This window comes from Vitis riparia, chromosome 8 (assembly GCF_004353265.1).
Source record: "Vitis riparia cultivar Riparia Gloire de Montpellier isolate 1030 chromosome 8, EGFV_Vit.rip_1.0, whole genome shotgun sequence".
NCBI lineage: Eukaryota > Viridiplantae > Streptophyta > Magnoliopsida > Vitales > Vitaceae > Vitis > Vitis riparia.
Window position 1 is genome coordinate 8,126,330 of NC_048438.1, and position 10,684 is coordinate 8,137,013.

General features: G+C 32.7%; 1 protein-coding gene across 1 annotated transcript; it reads left to right on the top strand.

Moving 5' to 3' along the window:
- Positions 1-2,491: 2,491 nt before the first annotated feature.
- LOC117919660 (mitochondrial succinate-fumarate transporter 1) lies at positions 2,492-7,619 on the top strand. Its single transcript, XM_034836875.1, has 2 exons — positions 2,492-3,043; positions 6,507-7,619. The coding sequence occupies exons 1-2, from the start codon at positions 2,660-2,662 to the stop codon at positions 7,041-7,043; spliced, it is 921 nt and encodes a 306-aa protein (XP_034692766.1). The 5' UTR covers positions 2,492-2,659; the 3' UTR covers positions 7,044-7,619.
- Positions 7,620-10,684: the final 3,065 nt, after the last annotated feature.

Sequence of the window (10,684 nt, forward strand, 5' to 3'; positions counted from 1 at the left end):
GAAAATTCAATGGCCTCGACAGTCCCGCAATACCCGAAGAAACTGACTACAAGACTCCGGAATCACTTCCATCAAACACTCTTGTGCTATGTTGATGAAGACGACATAATCATCACCATTACACATATGAATTTATTCTCCATTGTCTTTACTGCCATATGATGATCCCATCCTTGGGTGACTCTACATTTTAAAAGTAGGCTTGACACAAGGATGTAAATCATGGCTAGATGGAGCATTCCAAATGTTCATCTCGCATCTACACAAACTAGGAATCCTTTGAGGATAGGGATTTGATTTATGCTCATCTTCACTCCTAATTGCAACTTGTAGAAGAACTCTCACTGGCAATGGCCCATTATCTGATGCATAGGCTCAACAATACCCACAGTTTCTTTCTTTGTGGCGCACACATTTAGATAAGAACTAGAACCAGAGGAAAATCATGGCAAAGAAATGTCTCTAGAAACATAGCATGACAAAACAAATAACACAAGATATTAATTAAAGTTCCACTACACGAATTATCAATGGGCTTGCTGACCAAGTGGGAGAGATCAAGTCAAATATGAATAGAAAATGATTCTCAAGTATTTCACAACAAAGTTAAAACAAGGTGAGATTACTTTCTAGCAAGAAAAAGAATAGCAGATAACGTGAGGACAATAATGGCAGATAAAGTAGTGATAACAAATCCAAAGTCATCTTTGGGATCAACTAAAAGACCAAATGTGTGGCTCAATATCCACACTAGAACTGAGCATAAAATATTTCAGAAATCAGTAGAACAAGGAACGAGCCTATGGAGAAAACAGAGACATGAAATCAAGGTTAATATTTACCTTATTCCTCCTATTAAATAGTAATCTCCTTCACTTCCAGTTTTGTTTTGCCTCTTCCATGAAGAAAGTCATCTTTCCTCCTGATTCCTCTATTGCTTAGTCCTCCTCTTGTTTTTTTTTTTTTTTTTTTTGCTTCAAGCCTCCATGCTCACCCTCTGTTCCTTGCAGCTCATCCAAAACACCTTACTTCCGCGAGCTTGTTTCTTCTCCTCCAAGCCTCCACCAACTCTACTGCTCTCCATTTAAAGACGTCTCCATCCTAACCACCACCATGCCGAGGTAGCAACATCCTTTGCTACGTGCCTTATGCGGCTTGCTCCCCTAAAGATATCGTCCCCCACTAACCAACATGCTACCATTTGCTAACATTTTCTCTAATTGCAGCACATACTACCATTTGTTAACATCTTCTCTAACTACAACACATGCTCCCCAAAACTCCACCATTTGGCAAAAGAAAATGAGAGCAAAAAAAAAAAAAAAAAGGTCTTCCAAATAGGGTCTACACCATTAAATTTAAAAAAAAAATGCAATTTTATTAACATGGACATTAAAAATACAAATTTGGATGTACTTCATCTTTTAACATCATGAGTATGATTTCTTTTGAACAAAATTTCCCTTCATCCTATTTTTAATCCCAATCTTACATCAAACACGAAATAAAAAAAAATTAAAGATAAAAAATTAAAAATGAGATTATTTGTGTAATTTTCAATACATGGTAAGTTATTTGTTTTTAACATCAATATTATCTCATCTATTTTAATCAAATATTTTTTTAAAAAATATGATTTAATTAAAATATATATTGCAAATAAAAATTTAGAAAAATTAAAGTTTTAATTCTTATCTCCCATTCAATACTTTTTGGATAAAATATTAAATATAGGTTTTATATATGAAATTTTTAATGCATAAAAGTTATTCTTTTAAAAGTTTATTTGATTAAAAAAGTTGTTGAAAATTCAAATTCCCAAAATCAACTCTTTTTTTTTTGTGAAAATATGAAATATGACCTCTTTTAAAAAAATATATTCTTCGACACTTTATTAATTCTAATCTCGTATAAAGTACTCTTTTTAACAAAAATGTCAAAATAGGCTTTATAGATAATTTTTAAAATATTGAATCTACTTTAGGTATTATACTATCTTTTAGAGCCCATTTCTAAGAAGTGCTTTTATAAAAATAAAAAAAATAAAAAGTAAAAGAAAATAAAATAACAAAAAAGTTTTTTTAAAAAAATTGAAGTGATTGGCAAAATTTTAAAAAATATTTTTAAAAATCTAAAAAATAGTTTACAATATTTAAAAAAAAATTAATTCTTCTTAAAAATATTTTCAAATAAAACATTTTCATTAAAAATACTTGTAATGAAAATATTTTGAATAGAAATACTATTAAATCGATTTTGATAAAGATGTAAAAAGAGATTTTTATTATTTTTAATACTTAAAATATAAAAATTTTTAAAGTTTAAAAGAACTATCATTATTTGTAATTTCAGGTTCCTTTTACTCAAATATTTATTAAAAAGACAATTCATTTGATTCCTTTTACTCAAATATTTCTTTAAAATAACACTCCAGTCTCCTGACACGTGGCCACGTGGCTAACCGCAGCCCCGCTAACAGAGGAGAAGCCAGTGGAAAGGAAGGCGGAGTTGATTATCACATTGATGTTCTGATAGCTCCCTACAGGCTGCGGCAGACCCAGGAGAAGCAGCGATAGTTAATTCGTCTTCTTCTTGGTCTTCATATTCCTCTTCTTCATCATCCTCTATCTCGATACCCTGACTTCACCTGCAAAAAACAATGTCCGAGTCCAAGACACCCACAATTCCGCCGTACGTGAAAGCCCTCTCCGGCTCCATCGGAGGAATCGTGGAGGCGTCTTGTCTGCAGCCTATCGACGTCATCAAAACCAGGTTGCAGCTCGACACTTCCGGCACCTACAAGGGAATCATCCACTGTGGCGCCACCGTTTATCGTACGGAAGGCGTGCGAGCCCTATGGAAGGGGTTGACTCCCTTCGCCACTCACCTCACCCTCAAATACACTCTTCGAATGGGATCCAATGCTCTGTTTCAGAGTGCCTTCAAGGATTCTCAGACCGGACAGCTCAGCAACACGGGTCGGCTTCTTTCCGGTTTCGGGGCGGGTGTGCTTGAGGCTCTTGTTATTGTTACGCCCTTTGAGGTAATTCCTACTTGTTTGGAATAATTGTGGTGATCAATTGGGGCTTTGGTGGGTTTGGATTTTTTTTCTTCCCTTGCTGTGATAGGAGTTTTTGATTTTCCAGGAAAATTGTATTTCTCTTGAGGTTGATTTGGTTTTTGGAAAGGGCGAGATGTACAATTGCTTGAAGATGGTTTAGAATCAAAGCTATTTTTTCAGCATTTCTTATCCTTAAATGAGATCTGCCTATTTTACGGTCAAATGATCATCTCTGGGTTTCTTCATTTAAAGGCTGCGTCGTTGTAGGAATGTAATTTCTATATAGAAAATTAGGCCAAGAAATGTTGTGGGCATCTCCTTGGCCTTTGTTTGAAATACAAATGATCATTTGGGTCGCAATAATTTCAACAGTGCCCTACCTCTTCGCAGCCTAAGAATCTGAATCTCTTAAGAGTGGCATTGTCCTTTTGAGGAAGTGATGATTCTAAATCTTTCAATTTTAGCGAATTGTCAGGATTTCACTCTTATCCCTTTTAAAACGAGAGGAAAAAAGTGATGGGAGTGTTGTTGAGGATGAGTGAAGATGGACAAGTTACTGTCTGTATTTTTTTATCATAATTCCACACTGAGATTTGATTTGGTGATCATTGTTGATTGATCGTTCCTAGTGTTTTTGAATCATGGAATACTGATATGGCAGACAATCATTGGCTAAGTTGAGGGGTCAGTGAAAGTTTCGCTCTTGTAGTGATAGAAATGGAGAAACATAGAGGGCACAAAGGTATGGCTCTGGGGATTAGAAATGGCATTTCCATGTCCTCAGGTTTGGAGGGAGATTTCAGCAAATGGGTAAACTGATAATGACTAACACAAATATTGGTAGGTAGATCGTTATTCATCCCGCTTGTTCCCTCCCGTAAAATGAGTAATACCTGAAATGGGCATGTGATCCCAATGCAAAAGCAATTACGACATCTGTGAGAAATAAGGGACCAAAATACTAGCTGAAACTGCTCCAGTCTGGGGGTCAGGATTTTCCATGTGAGATAACCTGGTTTCTTTATAATTAGGAAAGAATAGAAGGAAATCTCTAGATAGTTGAGTTGTGTATTTGATTACTAAATTTTGTTACACAATCCTGGGCAAGTAAACAATCAATATTCTAGTTACAGTCTTGAAATTTCTGCCCCATAGATTTGTATTTTATCTGCATTTGGAGTATGCTTTGATTTAAACTATTTATTGTATTTGTGTAGATGCAAGGGTCTTTTCTATAGCATCCTAATCATTTTTAAGAGTTCAAATGCGATAGCATCAGTCAGGCAAGCAACCATACTCCCATAATACATGTTTGGTGTTCATTTTAGTTTTTTTTTTTTTCTGTTCTTGAAGATTACTTGATGTCTAAAGCTTGATACTTTGCTATGGGGTGGTGGGAAGTTTAGGGTTTCCTTGTAGAGTTTTCTTTCATGGTTTGAGTTTTAAATGCTGAAATTGATGATTTAAAGGGTTGAGAATGAGTTAAACAGAAAGTTTAATGTATTGTGCATTCTCTCAGGAAGTAGAAATTTGGTTCACCAGCTAACACCTCCTCATGGAATTTAATATATTGATGCAAGGAGATTGCCAGAGCTACCCCTAGGAAGAGCAATAACAATTCAACCAGCTATGATTTTGGGGTTTTAGTTGGACCAGAATTCCTTCAGGGCTTGATCTTTCTATTTTGGACTTATTGGACTAGTTCAAGGGATTGCAGCCCTGTCTTTTTCCCTTTCCTATTCTATTTTCTTTCTTGCCCATTTGATGCTCTCTGTATACTTTCCATTTGATTGAGTTGCATCCTCTCTTTGTTAAGTGATCTTTAATCCATTTCCTTTGCCTTCCAAACAAAACAAAAAGAGAGAGAGAGAGAGAGAGAGAGAGAGTGAGAGAGAAGGGGAAAAAAACCTGGTTATAGATCCAAACTAAACTTCAAGGTCTGCAAACTTTAGCCCAAATCTCCAAAATGTTGTATGTGGTTTTGTGTGTTATCCAAGAGTATAGAGGGCATGTTATTCTTCTTATAATTTTTAAATGCCAAGCAATTAGGATCCAATTGCAAATAAATCATGTTCATCTTCTTAGTTTCTTGAGGAGTCCTTTTTTCAATCCACTGTTGCTTCCAGCACTACACATTGCCCGTGCAAGGTGCATTCATATTCCAGGAATATGGGCTAACTTAAGACCAAGATTAAAAAAGGGGACTTTCTGATTTGTTTATGCCAGAATGGTGTGTCTTGTAATATTCAAGCTGAAACAAAACAAATTTTATGACCCACAAGCTTTGTTGGTAGATACTGGCTGAAATCCTCAAATCAAACTGATCTTTTGTTAATCTTGATTTAATTAATGAGACCCATCATGTGTTGACTCCTGACCTGCATTAGACCTCAGTATCCAATTAAGAACTCAACCAGAGGTGAAGTAGGATTATCATCCCCCAAAAAAGCCATTCTAATGAAATCAGGGTCCCTGCTCCAGGAAGGAGGGAGGGAGCTATCCACTCACCAGGATCTGAGACTTATGAAATAGTGATTCTGTAGTCAGGGGCCCTGCTTCCTTATATAAGAAGATAATAGTTTTCCAGGTTGTATGGTAAATGCCATAACCAGCCTTATTTCATTAACCTACTGGTATAGCTGGTTGACTATCACTATTTAGTAAGTAGGTGAGAAGGAGTTGACTCTGTCAGGAATTTCTTCTGCTTACATATTTAGGGGACTACAGTTACAAGTGGCAGTTAGATCTTCTCTGGATCTTCGAGATTTAAATTAATATGAGCTCCTTTCTTTTCTTTCAATCTGATTTTCTCTTCATGATATTATTAGCACTCTGCTGACTGCACAGCTCTACTTTTCAGATCTTTTGCAAACTTCTTTCTCAATAGGGCTTATTAAATCCTGTTCATTTGTTTGACAGTTTATCCATGTCTTTCTGACTCTATTAGGTTTGTTAAAATGTATGTGTTTTAGTTTAGCAATCCATTGATGCATGGTTAAAAAGTTGGAAATTTTTGACATTTTTCTCATTTCTCAAGGTTTTATAGATTATCATCATGTTGAATTCCTAATTCTGCTTTCAGGGAAATATTGACCCTTCTGAAAAAGATATATTGGGGTCGCTACCATTAAAAATTCAGATTGGACAATTTCACAGTTTTATATTGATTTGTTAAAACATAAGAACAGTTAGAGTCCAGTTTGAACTTTTGTAAAAGTCCAGTTTGAACTTTTGTAAATAAGTAATTCTTTCATATATCCAGATCCTTGAAGTGATAGAAAGAGGGGAAAGACACAATTTTTGTATCATGTTTTGTTTAGGAGCAGAACAGTTCAGTTTTTCTTTTTTAGGATTGCTAAATTACCAATTTTAACTGACTTTCAATTTTGAAATTGTAAGAAAACAGGGATTTACTAAGAAGTTGGTTCTTGTTTTATTGGTGCAGGTGGTTAAAATTAGACTACAGCAGCAGAGGGGATTAAGTCCTGAGCTTCTAAAATACAAAGGTCCAATACACTGTGCTCGTACAATCATTCGTGAAGAAGGCCTTCGTGGCCTTTGGGCAGGGGCAGCTCCAACTGTTATGCGAAATGGGACAAACCAGTCTGCCATGTTTACAGCAAAGAATGCTTTTGATGGAATCTTATGGAAGAAACAAGAAGGTGATGGGAAGGTCCTCCAACCATGGCAATCTATGATTTCTGGATTCCTTGCTGGCACAGCAGGTCCTGTGTGCACTGGCCCCTTTGATGTAGTAAAAACGAGACTGATGGCTCAGGGTCGAGCTGGTGGGAAGTTGAAGTACAAAGGCATGGTCCATGCTATTAGAACAATATTTGCTGAGGAAGGATTGCTTGCCCTGTGGAAGGGACTGCTACCTCGGCTCATGAGGATCCCACCTGGACAGGCCATCATGTGGGGTGTGGCTGACCAAGTGACAGGCTTTTACGAGAGGAGATATATTCATAATGCACCTTTATAGGTACCATTCACATCGTTAGCCTTGTGGCTCTTAAGTTTGCAAGCATAGAGTCATATATGCTCAAGTAGCAATTTTTGGTTTCATTTGGCTCTTCAATGAACGTCGATTCTTCAGACTATATAACTAGTTTCAAAGTGGTGGGGGCTGCAACCAAAATTTCCTCTGCCCTGTTTTACCATATATTTCATTTTTAGAACTGCCCTGTATGACCATATGTTTCATTTTTAGAGCTCTTCAGTCATGATGAAGTCGGGATGAAGATTTATGGTTTCCTCATAGGAAATTCTACTTGCAGATTCATGCATGTTCAGGGTATATGAATCTTGAGCTGCTGGTGAATCTGATCATTTGAAGCTCTGCAGGAGGACATCATGTTTTTTTTTTTCTTTTTTTTTCTTTTTTTTATTATTGCCAGCAACAGCATTTTTCTCCTTGGCATTTTTTTATCAGGGCCTAGGGTTTCAATTTCTTGTATGTAGTTGTCAACCTATTCCCGATTTATTTGGTCCCATTGCTGCTCATTGGTTGATTCTTCTTAAACATAGTGAAACGAAGTAAAAATGAGATTTGAGCGCATCTTCATTTCTGGTTTGCAAGAATGGACAAGCACCCCCTGACTTCTAATTTCTAGGTGGTATGGCTACATGGTTGTAATTTCTCGGGAAAATTTGGCAGTCTTTCTGCTTTTGGGGGAGATGGGTTGGCCCAAGGGAAAAGATATGGTTTCATCTCCTCTGATCTTTTGTGTCTCCTTTTGCCTATAAAGTTGTCGACCCCATAAAGTACCGCACCCATACCATGAGGTGTGGCTTCTATGCTTTCATGTTCATCTGGTTAACTCTCAAAAAATTGAGGGCAGGTGACCCAATTCAGGTGTCATTCATTAATTGGAATTCCTCTGTTTGGAAATAAGCATATTGATGGCCTCAATTACAGAAAGTGGAGAGCTGGGATATATCACCTTCCCACACTTGGAATCGACTCTTATTTCAAATTGCTACTTTTTGTTATTGTTCTATTATCATCATTATTATCATTTTTTAATATATTTATCGTGCGTTTGATAGTGATTTTAAGAAATGTTTTTAATCTTTCTAATACTTAAAATTTTTTATCTTTTTAAGTGTTAGAAACACTTCATAAAATCATTACCAAACACACTCTTATTAATCAGGTGTATTTGTTCTTTTTATTGGTTTTTAGAAGTGAAGAACAAATCAACCCGAAATATAGCATATATGTTGTCTTCTTTTAGGAGTAAAAGGTCTAATAAAGACTAACGTGGTGTTTGTTTTTTTTGGCTTTTTGTTGAAAGCAATTTATTTTCAAAATTTAGGTGATTTATTTTTTTATTTTTTCATCACTTATTATAAACTTTTTACTGAATAGAAAAAACCAAAATATGTAACTTTTTCTAAATAGAAAAAATAACATATTATTTTTTTTTTACTTTTTAATACTTAATATAAATAAAATACTGCAAAAATAAATAATCTAATATTTAACACTATTAAACATTAATGTTCTATTTAAAATTAAGTAAAAAAACAAACACCATCTAAAAAAATCCAAAAATAAAAACTTCTAAAGAGATTCTCCTAACTCAAAAAACCAATATATCTTTTTTTATAAACATCTTAAATTCAAAACAACTAGGAATGGGTTTTCAAAGACCGATTGGCCCCTCACAAGCTCACCGGTCGTAGTTCATTAATCAATTTAATTTGCTAAAAAGAAAGAAAAAAAGGTAAAATGGAAGGGAATGGGGCTACCCATGGTAGAGGGTTGACCTCTGGCATTGGTTTTATCAATTCAAATGTGGTGAAATTTGAAGTTGGATTTATGGATAGGTCTTAAAGTTGTTGGCATCATTGTGTTTATCATGGTAAGTACATGTTTTGGTCAATTTTGTACATCTTATATATATATATATAAATATGAATATTCTATGTAAAAATATGTACATCCTATAGGATACTTACCATGGCCAACTTAATTCTAACCGAACCGTGGCATGATGGTTTAACCACAAAGCATGTATATAGTGAGAGACATGCTGAAAGAAATGTAATAAAATATATATCAAAATTAGTACATGTTTGAAGCTTATAATTAGTACGATATCAACACTTATGTTTCAAAATGCTTCCATAAACATGGCATGATGTTTGGAAAGGTTCCATATAATTAACAAGTTCAAGAAAGTTGATGACTTGAGGTCAATTTGATCTTATTTGAAATCATTGATATTAAGAGCATTCCATTTATCATTAATGTGTATTGATTTTCTTTTTCTCTTTGAGATTAGAAGATTGATGATGATGATGATGGGACATAACAAAACATATTGAAGAAGAAGCAAAGCTTGGAATAGGAATTTATTTTAGTACTAACAAAATGGTATTCAATCCAAATAAGTTATATAATCAAAGGTTCTTTATTATGTTTATTTATTTATTTATTTATTTTGGTTTTATTTGTTTCCACTTTAATCTTAATTTGATTCATGCGATGTTGAATATGAAACTCTAAACAACCAAAATAAAATTTGTTTCTTACAAGGAAAAGTGAGTTTTGACTCACTAATTTTAAAATATATAAAAAAAGAATTCCAATTTTTTTAAATTAGTTTTATTTTCATTAATTTAAAAATATTTTAAAATATATGCATTTTTTCATAAGTTGAATAATTATTTCCTAAAATTACATTTTTACTTATCGAATTAATAACACTAATTGACAATTTTTTTTTTTACTAATTTGAGATTAATAAAATAAGAAAATTTAAAAATTAAAAATACAATTAAAATTTTTTTAAAAAAATCTTTAAATCTAAAAATAAAATACTAACTTTCATTCACTAAGCACACTAGTAGAAAATATAGATATTGAGAAAGAATTAGAAATGCAATGGGAGACAATATTTTATTTTAAAATTTTTTAAGTTTTTTGGTTTTAATTGTATTAATTTGTAAGTTTTTTGGCTTTAATCATATTTAAATTTTAAGTATTTTAGTTTTAGTTTTAATTTTTAATTTTTATTATATTATTGTTGATGAACTAACAAAATTTTTATTTAATTTTATTAGAAAAGGATTATAAAATAAGTGGATTTATATAACGCATGATATAAAATCATTATTAAATATAAAATTAGAAATATTTTATTTATCAATTGAGGATTCTAGAAAATTTATAATATATTTATTTGTAAATTATTTTTTTTGATAATTTTATTAATATTAGTAATTAAAAGGGTATTTCAAAAAAATAATTATTTGAATAAAGAAAAAATGTAAAATATTTTTAAATGGATGAAAATAAAATTAATTTATAAAATTGAAATTTATTTTTTAAATTTTTTTTAAATTAGTAAGTCAAAATCTTTCTCTTTCCCTCTCTCCAATTTCGAGCATAAAAAGGAAATATGATTTAATTAATATTTTATATCATGCCTTTGAGAATTAATTTATTAACCATTATATTTGAATATACTTTCTCAAGCTTTAAAAAGTAATAATTTTTAAAATTGAAATATTAAAAGAAATTATTACATTATATCTTAATTTTTTGAAAGTAATTTTTAAATAAATAAGATAAGTCTATATTTTTCATATAAAAATTTTTATTTTTAAAAAAGA

Bases quoted from the DNA above. Each gene is read 5' to 3' on its own strand.
- LOC117919660 (XM_034836875.1), top strand. From the start codon at position 2,660: ATGTCCGAGTCCAAGACACCCACAATTCCGCCGTACGTGAAAGCCCTC. The intron at 3,044-6,506 runs GTAATTCCTACT...TTATTGGTGCAG, and splicing joins TTATTGTTACGCCCTTTGAG to GTGGTTAAAATTAGACTACA.